Source organism: Sesamum indicum, unplaced genomic scaffold (genome assembly GCF_000512975.1).
Source record: "Sesamum indicum cultivar Zhongzhi No. 13 unplaced genomic scaffold, S_indicum_v1.0 scaffold00109, whole genome shotgun sequence".
In the NCBI taxonomy this organism is placed as follows: domain Eukaryota; kingdom Viridiplantae; phylum Streptophyta; class Magnoliopsida; order Lamiales; family Pedaliaceae; genus Sesamum; species Sesamum indicum.
The window spans coordinates 456,919-476,383 of NW_011628044.1; the positions used below are offsets into that span (position 1 = coordinate 456,919).

At 36.9% G+C, this 19,465-nt stretch overlaps 3 protein-coding genes across 4 annotated transcripts; all 3 read right to left on the minus strand.

The window, feature by feature from the left end:
- Positions 1 to 246: 246 nt before the first annotated feature.
- LOC105178887 (ATP-citrate synthase beta chain protein 2) lies at positions 247 to 6,625 on the minus strand. The gene is made up of 17 exons (XM_011102458.2): positions 6,448 to 6,625; positions 5,066 to 5,185; positions 4,845 to 4,947; positions 4,208 to 4,273; positions 4,006 to 4,129; positions 3,757 to 3,891; positions 3,413 to 3,473; positions 3,242 to 3,318; positions 2,496 to 2,651; positions 2,252 to 2,380; positions 2,025 to 2,157; positions 1,808 to 1,935; positions 1,587 to 1,692; positions 1,344 to 1,420; positions 1,125 to 1,195; positions 652 to 936; positions 247 to 558 (listed from the first exon to the last, which is right to left on the minus strand). The coding sequence occupies exons 2-17, from the start codon at positions 5,163 to 5,165 to the stop codon at positions 483 to 485; spliced, it is 1,827 nt and encodes a 608-aa protein (XP_011100760.1). The 5' UTR covers positions 5,166 to 5,185; positions 6,448 to 6,625; the 3' UTR covers positions 247 to 482.
- Positions 6,626 to 8,534: 1,909 nt separating this feature from the next.
- LOC105178888 lies at positions 8,535 to 11,833 on the minus strand. Of its 2 annotated transcripts, none has more exons than XM_011102461.2 (13): positions 11,686 to 11,833; positions 11,406 to 11,557; positions 11,230 to 11,278; positions 10,710 to 10,856; positions 10,538 to 10,638; positions 10,392 to 10,461; positions 10,187 to 10,277; positions 9,929 to 9,998; positions 9,703 to 9,798; positions 9,501 to 9,600; positions 9,283 to 9,369; positions 9,119 to 9,210; positions 8,535 to 9,039 (listed from the first exon to the last, which is right to left on the minus strand). In XM_011102461.2, exons 1-13 carry the CDS (start codon positions 11,732 to 11,734, stop codon positions 8,902 to 8,904), a joined length of 1,242 nt encoding a protein of 413 aa, XP_011100763.1. In that variant the 5' UTR covers positions 11,735 to 11,833; the 3' UTR covers positions 8,535 to 8,901. The 2 variants fall into 2 exon arrangements, with proteins under 2 accessions (XP_011100763.1, XP_011100761.1); XM_011102459.2 differs by having other exon boundaries at positions 10,392 to 10,464.
- Positions 11,834 to 12,842: 1,009 nt separating this feature from the next.
- Positions 12,843 to 14,334, minus strand: LOC105178889 (TPD1 protein homolog 1-like). Its single transcript, XM_011102462.2, has 3 exons — positions 13,841 to 14,334; positions 13,658 to 13,744; positions 12,843 to 13,568 (listed from the first exon to the last, which is right to left on the minus strand). Exons 1-3 carry the CDS (start codon positions 13,914 to 13,916, stop codon positions 13,267 to 13,269), a joined length of 465 nt encoding a protein of 154 aa, XP_011100764.1. The 5' UTR covers positions 13,917 to 14,334; the 3' UTR covers positions 12,843 to 13,266.
- Positions 14,335 to 19,465: the final 5,131 nt, after the last annotated feature.

The window sequence follows — 19,465 nt, forward strand, 5'->3', positions numbered from 1 at the left end:
GGCAAGCTTGTCTATTTCCCCTTCCAGTTCCAGAATAGAGAATACATTCCTCCCCCACGTGAAATATGTACCATAATAGGCCCCACTCATCCTCTCCAATTATATCCACTCGATCATCTTATCTTAGCTCAACCACTCCTTGCACAAATTTACAGATTAATTAATATATGTACAATAGTAATTATTATAATATTTAAACAAAATAAATTTTGAAAATTTTGGTATGTATACGAGGAAGAATCAAAATTTAGACCAAAGTTCTTCATGAATCCAAACTAATTGTTGACTGGCACTTTTGCGAAAGAGTTCTCTTTTGGTCACTATGATTTAAACTTAAAGATAAGTACTCAATCTGCTTTCCAGCAGTACAAATAACCGAATTAACTGAAAAATTACACAACAAATTAACAAGAGGGAAATTTTGAAAAAGAATGCGCATTGTAAGATACGCAGAGATTGACCTGTTGGTATCTATAAAAGTTTCACTTGGTGTAGAGAACATCTTCCCATGGGTGGCGGTAGAGTGGCTGCTTCAGTCTCTTTTGGTACAATGTATGCCTGAATTTGGAAAAGACAAAGTCACCATGTTGTGGGTTGCGGATGATAAATGTGGGCATGCAAAAAGATTAAAAGGTTGAACATGAAACTCACCCGATGAGACCAACGGAACGAGCAAGCACAAAGAGACCATTCAGGTAGCCGATCTCAACAATCTCATCAATTTCTTGCTTGGTGAACATGCCACTGCCCGCAAGAAGATCCAAGAATAGGGACCCGATGGCGCCATCAACATTGAGGACTAGGTTGTTTGCTTTCGAAAGGGTATAGGTTTCAACTTCAACAGCATATTCCATGTACTTAACAGACGGAAAATTGGAGCGTGCAAAACGTTGTAGTAGTTCGACCCTCTTATCTCTGTTGTCACCCCTCTTGATTCTTTTTGAAAGGAAAGAAATGGAGCATCCACATATCAAGATTTGATAAACTCAAACAAGTAAAAGATTACACGCAAGAAGCATAGAGAGTTCAAACAAGTTCTTCATTTTTATTGTTGAGGACATAAGGTACTATTAGTTGGAATGCCATTGAAAATCAAGTATCCAGAGAAAAGCATCACAAATTACCTGTGCCCAATACCAGGAACACGAATGCCCTTCTTTTTCATGCTTTCAACAAATTCATAAGGTGTAAGACCCTGAGAAGACACAGCACATTTAATATCCCAGAAAGGTAGGAGAAGAGACAAAGCATATAAACACACTTAAAATGTCAAAAAGCCAGGAAAGATCTACTCTAAGGCTCTCTATTTTCTCAATGGATAATAAGAAATCACGGAAACTCACCCTATCATAAGCATCCTTGAAGTATCGAGCAGCATCATCAATAGCCCCACCAAATCGTGGACCAATTGTCAACAAACCTATTTTCCAATAAGTAGGGTCGTGTTACTCATTGATCATGAAAGGAACCTCAAAAGCCCATTCTTTTAACAATTCATTTGGAGATATCAATTAATTCATCCTTTTATCAGAAATCATATTCAGCTCGTATCAAATCAGAGCAACATGTTGGTCTGTGCTACCTACCTGAAACAAGACTAGAGACCAGGTCTTTTCCAGCCCTAGCCGTTACAATGGTGTTGTGAGCACCAGAGACACAGGGACCATGGTCAGCACACAACATGATGCAAATCTGACAAGTCGATAACAATGTTGAGAGAACAGGAATAAGTCCAAACAGTAAACAAATATGCAATGAACCCTCTTCATAGGGTCAATCGAAATGGTAGTCAGATAAATGATATCACCTCAATAAAACGTGTGCAATAACGCGGAAGGCTTCGTTTGAACCAGAGTAAAGAGATGACATCACCAACACCTAGTCCCTCTTCAACAATGGAGGACATTGGGACACCAGCATAAGTTGGCTCCTCACCTACCAATGGATAAAAGTCAACATAAGCATTTAGACACCTAATTATCCATTATATAGAATGTCACAAATGTAGAATATATAATCTGTACCCCTATCATCAGAGATTGTGGAAATAATGTGAGTTGGAGCTCGGACTTTTCCACTCTTGATAGCTGTGTTAAGATCCTCAGGTATTTGAGGGGGGGTTACCTCCTTCACTGGAGTAATTTTACCTGCCTCAACCTAATAGATCGGAACCAAGCATTTCAGCTCGGTGTTGCAGGAAAAAGCTAATAATCGAGCAACATGTAGGTTGTTGATATAACAAAATGCCTACCAATTTCTGGAATGTTTCTTTGATTGCACTTTCAAATGCTTCATAAGAAGTGGGAACAACAGCTCCAGCTTCTTTGAGTGCTTGATTCTTGGCCTGAGCAGATTCCATCTCTCCACCACTCTTGGCCCCCTGATAAAAAATAATACAGAAATGAGGGGGAGGGGAAAATTGAGATACAACCACATCAAGAGTTTTTTTTAAGCGGGGTAGATGTAACCATGGAAAACGGAGGTATTGGGCTCACCGCATGACCAAATTGTACTTCTGATTTGAAGAGCCTAGCACAAGTTCCACTGACCCAGGCAACTACAGGCTTGTTGATCTTCCCCTGTTTAAGGGCCTCAACTAGGGAATATTCATCACGTCCACCAAGTTCCCCAAGAACAACAATCATTTTAACCTGGTTTTATTGAAAAAATAAGGAATGTTAACACCTACTCTTCATTCCTGTAGAAGCAGAAGTATAAAAATAATGCTGATAGAAATGAATGTAGCAGAAGATCAAGTTAAATATTTCAGAAAGTCAGGTTTCTCTTGGAGAACTCCTTAATACGAAAGGTTTATAAAATTTAACCAAATGCAATGCATGAAATACCTGCATAAAAGTTTCATAAAAAGTTCTTGTCATCCAGGTCTCATGCACATAAAATTTGGTTTAAGCCAGATAAATTTGCCAGTTATGAGTTGACAAATAAAAACAGTTTGTTAACTGCTCCTAGTTTAAGACACTTGAAGGATAAAAATATCATTCAACATCAGGCCATCAACGGTCTACTTATCATGAAATAAATGGCCTTGACCACGACAAATTTTCTAACTTCTAAAACATTTTCATATTCCAAAACTGAGACTGAACTTCCCATAATTATGGACAAATGTTCAGTTTGTCTGACTATAAGAAGAAAAACGTAACCACCAAGCTCACTGTAGAGTAGAAGTAAAAAACATAAAAACAAGAAAACAACAAGAGCAGAGTATAAATTGATTTACCTGAGGGATATTGTTAAACCGTAGGACATGATCAGAAAGTGTCGACCCAGGAAACACATCTCCTCCAATTGCAATGCCTATAAAAATCATAAGGAACATAAGGATTATGCTTCAACCTCATAAATAGCAGCATAACTGACACTACACTAGGTAAGGAGTTATATATCCAACCTTCATAAAGTCCATCAGTCACACGAGCAATTGTGTTGTATAATTCGTTAGACATACCACCCTGTAGTCATATATAATACTATAAGTTAAAACCAATCCTGTGAGATAGAATTTGTACCACATGCTTAAATTGTGGCCAGGAAATGCAGCAGAAGTAATGTATGATTGTGAAATTAAGAATCATTCTACACCTGCTTATAGTTTTATCTATAGACTATAGTAAAGGTGGTTCATATTTGTAACCTTGATCATTAAACTGGTTGACTCCAATGAGCATGGCATGTTTATACTTAAATAGCTACCGTAAGTATAAAGAAACCAGGATGCTTGCAACAATTACGTACAGATTTGGAGACAAAGCCAACAGATCCAGGCCTGTACAACTTGCATTGAATTATATTATCAATTGTTCCTGCAGTATCACCAATTTTAAAAGCTCCAGCTTGAATACCTCCAACAGTAGCCGGACCGATGACAACCTGAAACATGTTATTTTTAATCAACACATCTTTCATACTGCCTCTAAGGAGAAGCTCAGAAATTTTGTAAAATACAGTTCAAATGAAACTTAAGAAGACAATAATAGTAATTACCTTGTTGTTTGCTTTTGCATAAGCAATCAACTGCTTGGTGTCTGACTCAGGGACACCTTCAGCTATAATTGCCACAACTTTGATAGTTGGCTGCTTAAGAGCAGACATCGATGAAGCCGCAGCACTGCAAATGAAAGTACGGTTACCAGGCAGGAATCTGTGGATCTGAATATAAGGTACGTTTTAAATAGACAATACCAACCTTCTAAATGATGCAAAATTAATGAAAACATCAGCCTTAGGGTGTGCAGCACAAGCGGCTTCAATACTGCAAAGAAAGGAGAAAATTCAATTTCATATATTATTTGATGAAAAGTAGGGAAAAAAAAGCGTGAACATATAGACATCATAAAGGTTTCTTGAACTAATCATTATCAGAGTTTTATTATCTTTCATCACACAGTGAAGGTCATTGAATGCAATCCACGACTGAATTCAGGCAGCCATCACTCTCATCATTGTGATACGCAATCATGCTTTACTATGATACAAAGAGTTCTCTCTTTTGAGTGGCAAAGTTATGGTAATATTATTGGTTAAAAACCTGAACAGAATCTCAGTAAAGTGCCCAAAATAAGTCACCTGTCTCAAGGAAATGCAACCAGTAGAAATAAAAAATGTTTGAATAACTGTTCAATAATTTATGAAGAATACTTGAAGAATATAAAGTTTTCTAGGAACTATCTCCGGAAAGATTCTTATGCCATTATGACGCTGCTTGATGCAACAACTCATAAGTTAAAAGATAGATTAATGCTTCGATAAAAAATCTGAGGCTTCTTTAACATTAAAGTAGAGGTGAGTAAGGGAAAACTGAGCAACAAAGCATAAAGATATACGTGGAATGAACTGGAATAGCTATTTCCTCTTGGCCAAAAAATAGTTTCTGGAATCCCTCAGAACCAGGATTTATAATTCCAGCAACAGAAGGCGTTTCTCTGCCTGCATTGCAACAAAACAGAAATGTATATTACAAGAATCTGAAAACAATCATCTTCTGAAAATGCGATTGCTTGTAAGATGTCACATGAACACAATACTGCGGTTAATATATACTTACCACAAAGGAAATCAAAATCAAGCATCCGCTGAATTGGCAGCTGCTTGTAATTGTAAAATAGTGCTTGAGTGGTTTTGGAGAAAAGTTGTCCAGTCGCCATGACGTTTCCTGAAACACCTTCTGCATGTAAAGACAGCAGCAGCACACAGAGTTAAACAAATAAATTTTTTAATTCAGTTGTTACTAAAGCTGCAGGAAAAATTATTCCTCAACAGAACAACGCTTAAGAAAATCATTTATAATGTCAGGCAAACCACAGCATGATTCATTGCCTTTTCTAAACCTTTATAGCTAATCCTTGAAAAATAACCAGTTTTGAGTATTGAGCTCCTCCAATTGCCTCAGGTGAGGGGACCAGCCTCTTTCAGCCTTGTCCTATCTTGGTTAAACATGTTTATTTTTCAGCATCCATATGCTGTGCACACAACTCTTATTACTATAAAGATCTTGATATACCGAGAGTACAATCTGAAGTAGGAATTATATGCCAATCAATTATTTTCACATCCTTACATACTAAAACTTTCATTAGCAATAGGTTATACTCCAGAAAAATTTGAGACAAGTAAGATCTGCCCCCAAATTTCATGATCAGCACTAGTTCTAAAATGATCACAGGTAATAATAGAAACAGACGTTTTCAAGTAGAAAATTACCCAAACTACACACAATCCTTTTCCAGGAGGGAACACCTTGGTCTAATGCTTTAGTGGGTTCTTAAATAAAATTATCTGCAATGGCCATGTGCGGTCTAGACATCCCTTCATTAAAGAAAGAATAAAAACATAACATACCCCAATGCTCTCATCCTAAACACAAAAGCATCTCTGGAAATGACTTGGATATCACTCCAATTTGCATGAATTGTCAATTTCCGGTGAAAGAAATATTCAAATCAAATAACTACTAATTTGCATACGATCCATTGCATACTCAAGCAAGCATTTAACACAAGTATCAAGACCCCCAACTAAACAGATCTTAATGTATATACCAAAAGCCGGCAAAATGCACCGGTACTACAATTTCGAAAGCTTTCTTTCATCAGAACTGAAGTGAATCCCAGCAAGCAGAGAGATCTGCTTCCCCAACCGAAATCCAAAAAGCTCACTAAAAATAGAAATCAGTTGTAATTTCCTCGTAAAAATACAAAAAAGGACAACTTAAACTAAACAGAGATCCAATAATCCAAAACTCCTTTCCCAATAACAGACACTGACAGGGATCATGGATCAATGCGTAGAAAAACAGATCTACATCATCCAAAGTTCCATACAGCCCACAACTTCAACCAAGCGCATAATCAATACTCAACCAAATTCAACCCAAACGAAAGGAGAAAAACAAAACCGTAAAAGATCAACAAAATGCAATGCAACTACCTCTCAGACAATTACACCGTCAAACAACGAACCGAGAATCAGTAGAATAATCCTCTTATGGTGTGGGAGAAGGCAGCGCATAGAGCAGCGAACATATATACACAGAGGAAAGAGCAGTGGGTCGTTAGTTGTTGTTGAGTGTTAAGAGAAGGTGTGCTATCAATGAGAGAAATTTGATTTGATTTGATTTTTAAATTATATGTTAATTTATTTAGGGAGGGAGGGGCATCACGTGGCATTTGGCAGTTAGCAGTCCAAGTAATGGGGTTGGCCTACACACGCCGAGTGTGTGTGTGTGTGTGTGTATTGTATTTGTATAGCTGTTGAGATTATTATTTTAAGAGGGAAAGCTTGAAAGAAACGGAAAGTATGGTGGGAGGATTGCTAGTTGCTGGTAGCGGAGTTAGGTAGATCCCCTACTGCCCTTGTCCTTCACTTTCCTGCAAACATACACCCTCACATCCAACTCAATTATACAATAATTAAAATATCAAATTTGTATATAATTTCAATAAATTAATTAATTACTATATCGTATTTATTATATGACATGCTGCTAACATGAAAACCCAATTTATGACTTATCGAGTTTGGTTAGAGTAAAATTAAATTTTACAATAAATATAATTAGCATACTAGTATATGAGTATACAATTTATAAAAAATAACTAATCACATGACAAATATATTATCAGTTGCTATATGATCGAATCTTATTCGGATAAATATTTTCCATTCATGACCTGCACTAAATCTGGAGTTTTCGGGATAATTTCTCAAATGCCACCGAATATTTTTCCATTTCATTTATTAATGTTTTGTTTTTTCTTTGTGTGTGAATATTTTTAAGCTATTATACGGTCTGTTTGTCTATATTTTTATTTTCAATTTTTAGTTTTTAAAATAATAATTAAAGTAAAAATATATTTATATATATTCTTATTGAAAATATTATATATATATATATATATACACATCAATCAAGGGGTATATTTGGTCCTTTGAGATTTAACAGTCTGTTGAGTTGGTAAGGTACAAAGCCATGATGATATGTGCAAGTCTACTTATAACAAGCAGACGTAATTGACCTCAAATAATAAACAAGTTGCCATAGCTAAGGAGTGTGAATGTCCACAAAGGAAATATTTATGTATTCATAGATTTAAAATCATTCTATATTTTGTTGACGTCAAAATAAAATATGAATGATTGTCACATGCTAGTTGTTTGAAAATTGTAACACATGAATTCAAAAATCATGAAAACACTTTTTGTGTATTTTAAAAATTATGCTATATTGATTTTATATAAGTTATTGTTTATTATTATTCTTAATATATTGATTGAATGTATGTAAAGCTGAAAAAGTAAAAAATAGAATGCCATGTTTGAATTTAAAAAGATATAGTTCAATTTTGACCACCACCACGCCCACATTCTTTGGTGTAGGAGTTTTACTTGGAGGTCAATTGGAATGGTACATTAAATGTGGCAGCAAAGTCCACCCATCTTTTTTTTTCAAATAATTAAAGCATCTGTTTGAAATAGCATCCTCAACATGGACAAGAACTCAGTTAGAAACAAAAGTTATGACAGTTACTTGAAGTTATATTATACCCAAAAACCCACCTACCTCTTATATTCAATTTTGGTGTGCTAATAGGAGTTATGACCTTATACTCCTAGGTTAGGGCCGCTCCCATTTTCCCATATTCACACCTTAATTTAATACTCTACTTTCTCAATATATTATAGGATTTAATTTAATACTCAACTTTCTCAATATATTATAGGATAAATACTGCATTTCATCTCTTAAGTTTTTTATTTTTAGTTATTCAAGTTCATTTATTAACTTTAGCATCCTTAAATTTTAATTTTTATCTTAATCTGATCCCTCTTATTATTTTTCAATGAAAATATGACCCGATTTTGATTATTTGGAGGGTGAAATAATCAATAGATTTTATTAAAGTGGTCAATAAATTAGTCAGAAAGATCAATTGAGACAAAAATTAAAGCTTAAAGACCAAATATAAGTGGTCACAGAGACCAAATTAAGACAAAGTTAAATTTTAAATAAATACTTAAGAAACCAAATATAGCATTTAACCTACATATATAACTATCCAATTACAGCCTTTTATATTGTGAGTTTGGGTTAGGCCCATGAGTGTGTGAAGGCCCATACAGCTAGAGATCTTAATGGGCCTTTCCCACATGGGCCCACAGGCCCAACATCAGATACCAATAAACTGCTAGCAATGCATTTACCAGCTGGCTATCCCAGTGCAGTACATATATTCTTACATTCAACGTGTGATACTTTCTCTGGTCATTTGTTCCAGTTCATTTCCTTGCATTTATCTTTATACGAACTTTCTTGTGGGGCTTCTATTCTTTGAACTCAAGGCTTGTATTGTCTGAATCAGAGTGCGCCTTGGCATTTCTGGACTATCTTTCATTATAGCGTTTAACGGTCCCAACTAAAGCAAGAGCTTGTATAACGGCGTCGAGAAGATGATGAGGGCAATCTTCAAGACGGGCATAACCGTGCTCCGATTGCAAACAACGTAGAACCCGGCCGACTATCTGGAGCATGACAATCACAAATAGGTGATTTTAGTTGGAAACAATTTAAGATGAGGTGAACTTGTTGTGGGGAGCTTACTTTTCGTGCATAGCCACCAAAAGCTACTCCACTGATCAAAGCGTGTGATGGCTCTAACGAGTTCAAAGGCGCCTCTTCCCCGTTTGATTTCTCTGCATGATAACCCAAATTCAGTGTCCCAGATGTATTATCGGATGATAAAAGACTGTCCAAAAGTCAAGTACCAGATATGGAGGTGGTTTGAAATAACCTCTCCCTTTTCAACCCCTCTACCGTATGAGCATTGGTACCACCCGCTAATTGAAGAAAACCTGTCATATGAATAGATGAAGCTCAGCTTTTCTTTTCTTTTTCACGACACCGAACTTCTTGTTGAGATTAACTATTCCATGGAGAATTATGAAAACGTGCAGCAAAGGTAGCGATTTTGGTGTCCACAAACCTTTGGGCTTGTCTTTGGCAGAGGCTAAATGTAGAGCGAATTTGATTGCTTCCCTTGTCGCGCCTCGTCCAATATCTCCACTCATTGGCCGGCCATCCAACTACATCTAGCACGAGCACGTAAAGTTCAGAACCTCCTTGGATTTTTTTTGAAAAAAACATATTCGGTACGGATCAGAATCTGCTGATTTCACGTGACTAACCTGCCATAAATTCAGGCATTGCTGGTTGAGTTTCATTGTCGCATACATAGATTTCATTGCAGGTACAGTTAACTCTCCCATATCAGGTAAGCTAACCTGCATAAAAGAGCAGCTAAATTTTTTACTCCAAAGAACTCAATGACCGATTTGACTTCTCACTCATATTCTGATAATATTCACAACAATCTCGTGCAATAATCTGCTCGTGAAAGAAAAATATACTTACTGCTACAAGCCTCAGCTTATTGATCGAATCTCCCAAACCATTCCAAAGTTGCTGGAAAGACTCTGCCTGCCTATGAATGATCGCTACATTAACTAAGTAAACTGAATTTAGATTAGAGTGAAGATTTGCGTAAAGGTTGAGATGTGAAAATATAATGATTAATTGCTCTTTCCACAGATACAAACAGGAGAGTATTCACCGACGTGTCAATAATCAGAGCACAGATTGAGTAAAGTACTTCAGCGCCTATGAAGTTACCTTCCGCTGGTGTGAATTTCAATGGCATCAACGTCGTCCTGTTTAAGAAGTTGCGCTGTAGCACCAACATCCCGTATGTATGTAATGGCTCCTGCATTAATAAAAATCATTTTTCCAGCAAATTCAGATGAAATAACAGCAAGAACAAGTTAATGTCCACATAGGAAAGAAGAAAATTTGTAAAAAAAGTAGCTCCTCAACTCACTTATTTTATCGTAAGGGCAAACAGGTAAGCAGCGGCCACAGCCATAGCATCGTTCAGCTAAGACCCCACCCTCCTTATGGATCATCAATGACAAGTATAAGAAAAATTAACAATGTAAAATAAATTAACAAAAACCGTAATTGAACCTTGGATACACCAGCTTTGCCTGAATGTGAGATTGCATCAGCTGGACAGACATTCTCACACGGCCTTGAGCAATCCGTTGGGCAATCATCTGGATCGAACTCTGACAACAAAGTAATGTACTATGTTAACGGTTCTTCTCTATATGTATTAAGCAAATCTCCAAATCATTACCAGCTTTACGAAAATGGAGATCTTCATTATCATTGACACTGATCATCACCCAAGGCCTCCGAATCGGAATGATACCTCTGGCTGCTTCAATTCCGTCGTTCACGGCATTGACAACCGATGCCTCAGCAGCACAATCAATGCAATCGACTATGATATTGGACACAAACATACACGTTATAATTAAGTCTGCAAATCATGTTCTTGTTTCCATATAATTTCTCAATAAGTGAAAGTATTTAAAGTTAGCCTACATCTACAAATTACAACATAAACATTAGTAAATCAAACTATGTGCCAACGAGACATTGCTGGAGCGGTAAGGTTGTGGGTTCAAATCACACGAACGTGTGCATTAAGTCTAGTTTTATCATAGTTTCTCGTTATTTGTTTCTTTTTAACATATTCGTTCATTTGAAAATATCAATTTTATTGAATTTGAGTGTAACTATCCATATAATGAACCGAATCTTATAAACTAATAACAGTAATAATAATAATAAACCAAAATAAATTATGGTACCTCCAGCAAGAGTGTAAACCAGAGAAAGATTTCTGATGTCAACCACATCCTACATTCAACCAAAATTGAATTGAACTAAAACTACATGCAGAAGTAGAATTATTTATATTGTAAAGTTTAAGTTTTATGTTAATTAAAATTAAAGAAATGGGAAATGGGTGGTTTTGAGAAGTAACCTCAAAGCTAGCACCGCAAATGAGTTTAACCCAATTGCCCTTTTGGAGGGAATCCAGTGGAGAGGTGATGGTTGCAGGTATTCCACTTCTTGCAATCAGATTTTTCACCTTCTCAACCCCTCCGATTCTGATGCTTCTTGCATGTACCTCATCTGTCAAAATTCAGAGCAACATAAATGAAAAATAATTTACTTCCACACATATAAGTGTGTGTGTGTGTATATATATATATATATATATATATATATAGAGAGAGAGAGAGAGAGAGAGAGAGAGAGACTTGGAAGTTGTTGGGGAAGAGAAGCAAAACAAGAGAAGATGAGAGACATGAATCGCAAGAGGAGATGAGAAAGGGGAAACAGTAAGTTAGTTTACGATGACAGCTAAAACAAGAAAAGCTAAACAAACAAAAGTCATGGAAGGAGATAGAGTTTTCAGGAAGGGTATTCTCGTCATTTAGTAAGTGAATTGCTTAATTTTTTTGTTACATCATTATTTTAGTTATCTCTTTCTTCTGATTTTTCTACAGTATTGCATGTACAGTTCTCCTCAAAAACGCATTTTTATATTCAGGATCCAACTGTAAAATCAGACGCCAGTCACCACACAAAAAAGAAGAAAGAAAATGATAATAATAGTTGAGGTACAATGCAAATGCTTATTAATTTGGAGTAATGGGTGTGGTGCCACAACTGACGCCACTGATGCCTATGCCAGAAAATGACTTTATTCATCTCTCCCCCATCAACAGTTACACTACCTCTAATTTATTGCCCCCATTAAATAACTTGCTAAAACTTACCAAAAATACCATATAACAAGCATTCTTAACAATTTTGCTTGAATCAGCTACTTTAACAATCAATTATACTTATTATGTGAATAATTATACTAATTGTGTGATTGATTATTCGATTAAAATAGATGATCAATGAGTTACCATTATTATATAGTTGATTAAATATGTTTAAATTTGAGTTGAACTATAATTTTAATGACAAGTGTTAAAGAAGAAGTATGACATATTTTCACTTTTGGAGCCAAGTGTTGGTGTGTGTATTCTGCCAATCCTCTGAGGAAGTTCCAGAACGGACAACCTTAAGTAATCAAGTGCCATCAATTTAAGATTGATTATTTTGTAGTGGTGTAGTAGGTTGAATTTGATTTTAGGAGTAGTGATTTACGTCAATCTTAAAAGGGTAGGAGCTAGCTAGGATTTCCTTCCTAGCTCCAACTCATCATATAATAATAGTACTACATTACTACTACCTGGTATCACCCACAACTGTGTTGTGTTGTTAACATCAAAGCTCACACCTCAAGAATCCAGAAAACGAACGTAGAGAAGAAAGAGTACATTCCCTCACACAATTCTCATACTGAAAATTTTCTCATGTCACTTTCTCTCAACTGCAAGCTCTATGGAAAAATGGCTGTCTATATTGGGCTATCATATAATGATACAATCAAAATGCGCACTCCTCCCATTCATGATCATTAGATAATTAAAAAGTGGGCGATGTATGCGTTTACATTTTCTTGTATGTTGTATTTTGGCGGATGGAGAAGAGACATTGCACTGAGAAAGTTGGAGCACACGCACTGCAAAAAGGAAACACTGATTTCCAGGCCTAGCCAAGAATCAAGAATCCCCCTTGCACCATGCAGCCTTCTAAACAAACAGTAGCTTTCCACCCTAAAAATTTACCAATCACAGTACAATTCATGTAATAAAAACACTCACAAAAATAAACTTAATTAACCCCATTACATTTACAACCATGTTTGCATGATGTAAGATCTTAGCTGGACCACATGTGGTAATAATTTTCTCCTCCAAATTATTTTGCTGCTTCCGGGCTCAACAGAAGTCGGCAGACTTGAATTGAAGTGGATACATGAACGAGTTTGCATAGGTGAATCTGATGCTCTGGCTGCTCTTCAATGGCTGTCCCCCATTAACAAGGCAGTCATCAAAAGATAGTCTTTTGAAGGTTCTTGGATTCACTATTCTTGCAGAGGCAAACCAGCCACAGTGGAGGTGAATGTTGGAAGGTGCACAGCCAGAAACACAGGTGTTCACAATCTGAACTATGTATTTTGGGATTCCTGGAGTTGGATATCTGCTCTGTGAAATGCTTATATCCCACTTTGTGCAAACCCCTGATGAATATATACATACATATTGAAACTCAGTTTTTCGAGGGAAGAAAAACAAAATTCAGAGCAAAGACTGGAGAAAAATTGTTCACCATGCAACATGAGTTTCCGGTGATTAAGATAAGCAAATTCTGGCTTCAGTGCTACAGTTGTGTTTTCATCTTCATTGCTAAAATTGCCTGACAGAAAGAGGAAAAAGAATGTAGAGTTAACCAAATAAAGGAAGTGAGAATCTTTGGAAGAGTAGTAGTTCAACAGAACCAATCAAGGGTTACCTGAGTAAAAACCAATATTGCATAGTACAATAATGACTATCAAGAAGTAGAAGAAAAGGTGAACAGTGTTCATCATGGTTCTTGAAACATCTAACTCATTAGAGTGAATGATCTTTGTTTGATGAAATGGGGTTTTAGCCTTTGAAATTGGAGGGTCGATTTGATGATTCTGGAGTTTTTGCAAAGTACTGCCCTTTAAAGAAATGACCCTACCTTCATTTTCATTCTAATGTCACTGCTTTTATACTTAACCAAGAGAGAGAGAGAGAGACAGAGATGGAGAGAAAGACAGAAATTTAATGCACCATGGCAAAAGGGTTCTTTTGCTGTGTGTCTGTGTGAAATTTCAACTGCTTTTTTACAGCCATGCTTGAAAGTCTCTTGGTCCAATGCAACCTAGGAAGATGAAATGAAAGTTAGACATAATGCAGCTAATTTCCACAGTAAAGTCACCTTGGAAGATGAAATGAAGATTAAGACATAATGCAATACAAAGTCTCCTTTGCTACAACCCTACAAAACAATTATCTAATGCAATAGCATCATGCTTTTGTTGTAGTAGCCCTCATATTTTCTGGGGCAAAGTTCAAATTCTTGGAGAGAAAGTAATAACTTTTGAGAACAAACTTCTCCAAGAAGACATTCTTGCAAGGTCAAAAAGAGTTGTTTGAACAAAGCAAACAATATTATTAATACATTATTCAAACGGATTTTGTTATTCTTGGGTCTATTTAGGAGTTAGGGTACGTAGGGGAGAGGATTTTTTTGGGTGCAATACACTGTCTTGTAACATCAAATCCTAAGTATGTACTTGTTGTATCCATTGAAAATCCAAAAGGAAAAGAGAATAAGAAAAGAAATTTCAAGTCAAGAAAAAAAAGCAGGTTTTGTTCAGCTTCTATTCCATAAACCTCTCATGAAATCACTCCAAGCAAAAGTGGTATCTTTTGAAAAGACAAAGCATAGACTTTTTCCTGAGAAGCAACAAGAAACAAATTTTGCAGGGAAACATTGACAGTAGGGACCCTTTGGGCCTTATTGGTCCCCAAAAAAGTATACCATAAATTACAAGATAAAAGTAGAGCAATTCCTACCTCCCCATGCCTTCCCCAACTTATTGCCTTTCTTTTTATGCCAATGCCTATGCCCTTTGACCCATCTCCAAAAACTACCTATTCATGCCTAAAAATGCCGCTTCTGTTACAGCATATTTTTGTGGTTCGCAACCAAATTAATCACACAATAATTGTGATAACTCACTTTTTCATAACTATATATCAATTGCACCGTAAAAATGTATGACATTTGACATCTAATTAATTCGGATTAGAATTTTCCTTTGTCACACACTTTTTATCATCTTTTTTCTTTTTTTAAAACCAGTCACATTTTGATGACCTTTATTCAACTTCTCACATGATTAATTCGAACTACTTTCCGGCTAAAAATGGAGTATTGGGCTGTTCACCGGTAGATATTTAAGTGGGCTGCACTTATTGGGCTCTGAAATCAAGTGCAGATGGATCAGTTGATAAATACTGACTGTTGGGCTGAAACTCACACTAATCATTTGAAAATGAGCTTCATATCAATTTAATTTAATTAAACCACATATGGCAGAATTTCTCAATCATGACCTCATCTACTTGCTCCGTTGACTTAAGATTTGGACTCTTGTAATAGTTATTGCAACAATCATTGAAACCAAGAAATGGACAGCCTAGTCTCATGCAATTCCCTTTACTTTCTCTCATTGACAAAAAAATGTTCCTCATTCTTGAGCAATATACTTCACTCATGCCCCCAATACCTCACCATCTTCCCTTCTTGTCCGTCTTCATCACCTCTTTCTCCATTTTCACCAATGGCAACTCCGTCCACCCACCACTCTCAACCTGCTCCCGTGCCTTGTACTGCGGCAACGGCCTCACTCCGCTACCCATTTTGGCGACAAACTCAACAACCAATACACTGTGGATACCCAAATATCTCCGTTTCATGCACTAACAATCAACCACTCCTCCACATAGCAAATAATCCCTTCCATATAAAAAACATCAACAATTCAGAAAACACACTGACCCTCGCCTACGATGAAGCAAACCAGCACGACGATGTGCCCAATCTTGACACGTGACTTCACGTTAGAGTCCACTCCTTCCTTAAACTACACCAAGGACAACAAGATCCTACGTTTTTATTACAACTGCACGGTGTGCCCTCCTTCCGTCCCTAACATAAAGTGCCTACAACGTGGCGCTAAGCATTCGTATGTGTTCGTAGACGGATTCATGCCAGAATTTGATTGGCCTCATCACTGTGAGTCTACCATAACTGTGCCTGTGATTGAGAAGGCTGTTGATGGGCTTGTGGCTAGTGGATCAGGAGATGGTCTAAGAGAAGGGTTCAAATTGACATGGAAAACAGTTGACAGTGAATGTCAATTGTGTGAGGCGAGTGGAGGATTTTGTGGATACAGCTCCAGTTATAGTACTAATGTTAATCACAACTCGTTTTGCTTTTGCAGTGATGGTCTGTATCTGAAGAATTGCCATGATCATAATGGTATACTTTCTTTCTTATATAACTTCAAGTGAGAAATGAAATTATCATATTTTTTTCGCAAGTTTTTGAGAAATATTTCTCAGGTGAAATTTCAATAAATTTCCCACCAAATTATTTAGCAATTGGTAAGCACACCTCAACAAGAAGAAAGTGGATTGAATTTTCTATTATAAAGTCTATTCCATCTTCTATTTCATTCAACATACGCATGACATGTATAAAAAAAATTAAAATAAAATACATGATATCATCTTTATACACATAATATATATATCAAAATTGCGTAAAGCTAATCTAATAAATGGTCGTATTCAATTCGATGTCAATGACTGTTTTGCCCACACCAAGCGATAAAGCTGCTATAATGCTCCACATATTTATAGCAAAATTGCGTCAACTAAAGACTAGTGCTAGGGTTTAGGGTTGATTTTATGTTCTTGTTGTTAGGGTTTAGCAGTAATTTGATAAAACCCGTTCAAACTCTTGCAATCTCCTCTGTTTATGCTCTACTCTATTATTGTTATGGAGGAATTCGATGACGATGACTTCAGCGACCTGTATGCCGACGTTGAGGTACAGGCGAGCTCGGCAATCAGCTCTTTGCGTGGGCTGAAGGAAATGTACCCGGGGGAGAATGGAATTTTCGACAATGACAACCGAGAGGAGGATGGATATGGATTCTATGAGCATGCGACTGGTGGTGAAAATGTTGAGCGGGCGGATGAGGAGGATGGTCGTGGATTGACTAAATTGCCCATGGAGAATGGCGATATATGCGAGAGCGGGAGCGGGGATTTGGATATACTTCCAAATGACGATGTTGATGGTAATAATCAAAAGTTGGATGGCGAATGTGATAACCGCTGCCGTAATATCGAGTTTGAAATTTCAAATGTGAGGAAGCATGAAGGAGGACAGGGGATCGAAGAAGATAGGAAGAAACATGGACCAAGTGATGGCAACAAGGAGAGTTTGAGTGGTGGGGATTATGATTCCCGGAGGAAGGTTGTGCCAATATGATACTATTATATGTTTGACTTGTTATATTATGAGGTTGATATGTTCAGCTTTGTGGTTTTTGCTTGATGAACTAAGGTTAAGAATTGACATTGGAGGAGAAAGAGAGTTAACAAGAATCGTTTGCTTATTTATTTATAACAGTGTTCAATTGTCTCAGCATGCAAAATTTGGCTTGTTTGCTTTTGCTGAGTGGAATTCAAATTTAGGTGAATGTTGTTTGTTTATTTACTAGTCGTCTTTTAACTGTTGTTTGGATGCAAATCTGTAGCATGTTTCTGATTGTGAATTGAAGTATGTAATTTATGATTGGTACGTATGATATAAGCTCCACCATCTCTGACTCATGCTTCTGATTAATTGCATGAGTTGCGTTGCAGAATTTCAAAGACAATTCCCTGAATTCTAAAAAGAGGAGAGTTGATGAAATGACTTGCCAAGTGCACAAGCCAAGCAAGAATGGCAACGATGATTTGGATGATGACAGAGATCTCTATTTTAGCAGTGGAAGTGAAGATGACTCACCTAACTTTGGAAGAAATGATGGAGGAGAAATTGCCTCTGAAAGGTTTTCCTTGAAAACTATTTCACTTGTGGCGCTATTTTCTCAATTAATTCCTCTGTTTTTTTTTTGTTAATGAGTTCTTATATGTTCTTCCGAATAATATTCTGTGGCAAGCTACTAATCTCAAGTGCCTTTTCTTTTGTGGATGAAGATGTGTTAATACGAGTAGATTATTCTTCAATAGGTGCGAATGGGATGCTTGTTTTATTAACTCATGCTTCTACAATCAAGACATCTTACATTCAAATTTTAGTTTTCTTTATCTGGTATGTCTTGTTACCAGTGCACCAAATGTTATGTGTAGTGAGAGAGAAACTGGGAATGGTTCCAAGATGGAAATATTCAAATGGATAAATAGGGTTACAAATTCTAAAGACTACCTCTTGTCGTGGACGCGAGAGAGCTCTGTTCCGTCTATTGGTTTTGATACGTCTATGTAATATAGTAGTATGTTTTGTTTCAACTTGATATTTTCTAATTTAAAACATTAAGAACTTCCCTGCCCCAACTTGCTATTACCAGGGTTTCTAGGCATCCACGTGCACGTGATCCTGTGTTTTTGGATATAGATAAGTACGGGAGTCTGCAGATTTCTGACTCAGGGGAGGATAATTATCATGAAGTGTCTGACTGTGAGTCAGATGGGATGACTGAAGCCACGGGAACTTCTGATGACATGAGTAGAAGAAGTACAAGCAGCATGTACAAGAAAGTGCAATCAGCCGTGGAACCAAGATCTTCCCAAAGGGCATGGATTCGACGTTGCCTGAGTTCCTCTCATTCTCCCAGTCCTTGTGCTGCACTTAGCGATCATGATACTGGAAAGAACTATAAACATCCAAAAAGGCCTTCATCAAGATTGGTTCATGAGTTAGAGGAGGTAACCACTCGCCGATGTCATTCTCCTGAAGATTCTAAAAGCCACAACACCAGACCAAGTACTAGAGGCGGTAGATCTTGTCGGAGACATCAAAGTCCTACCAAACTGCACAAGAGCTCTAATAATATGCCTGATGTGAAGAGCCATCTGACTGATGAGGATGCTCCTAATGCCATTGATGCCAAGGGTCTGTATGACAGACATAGTAGCCATGGAAGACGGAGGACAATGATTGACTTTGGTTATAAAAAGAAGGGCATGCCCCACTCCAACCACACAGAAGCGCTTTTCTCTTCCAGCAGTGGATTTGTTCCTGATTACCACTTGGGGTCGGCATACTCGAAAAACCAATACCGCAAAACTCATTCAAGTTTTGGATGTGAAACAGGCTGGTCTGATAGTGATAACATCTCTGGAAGACAAAATTTTCTTGAGAGAAAACGTAGTAAGATAAACTATGTAGCCTCGGAAGATGATTGGTTTCACAATAGGAGACACAATGTTTGGGGCGATATCGAGGACTCAAGGAAGTTAATACCGATATACTCCTCAGCTGCAGTTAACAGAAGAGATACTCCATTCAGTGTTAAAGGAGATA

Bases quoted from the DNA above. Each gene is read 5' to 3' on its own strand.
- LOC105178887 (XM_011102458.2), bottom strand. From the start codon at position 5,165: ATGGCGACTGGACAACTTTTCTCCAAAACCACTCAAGCACTATTTTAC. The intron at 4,274-4,844 runs GTATATCTTTAT...CTTTCTTTGCAG, and splicing joins GCTATTCCAGTTCATTCCAC to TATTGAAGCCGCTTGTGCTG. The intron at 4,130-4,207 runs GTTGGTATTGTC...TTTCATTTGCAG, and splicing joins AATTTTGCATCATTTAGAAG to TGCTGCGGCTTCATCGATGT.
- LOC105178888 (XM_011102459.2), bottom strand. From the start codon at position 11,734: ATGTCTCTCATCTTCTCTTGTTTTGCTTCTCTTCCCCAACAACTTCCA. The intron at 9,999-10,186 runs GTAACTTCATAG...GATCATTCATAG, and splicing joins GAAATTCACACCAGCGGAAG to GCAGGCAGAGTCTTTCCAGC. The intron at 9,040-9,118 runs GTAAGCTCCCCA...GTCATGCTCCAG, and splicing joins TTGGTGGCTATGCACGAAAA to ATAGTCGGCCGGGTTCTACG.
- LOC105178889 (XM_011102462.2), bottom strand. From the start codon at position 13,916: ATGATGAACACTGTTCACCTTTTCTTCTACTTCTTGATAGTCATTATT. The intron at 13,745-13,840 runs GTAACCCTTGAT...TCTTTCTGTCAG, and splicing joins CAATATTGGTTTTTACTCAG to GCAATTTTAGCAATGAAGAT. The intron at 13,569-13,657 runs GTGAACAATTTT...TATATTCATCAG, and splicing joins CCGGAAACTCATGTTGCATG to GGGTTTGCACAAAGTGGGAT.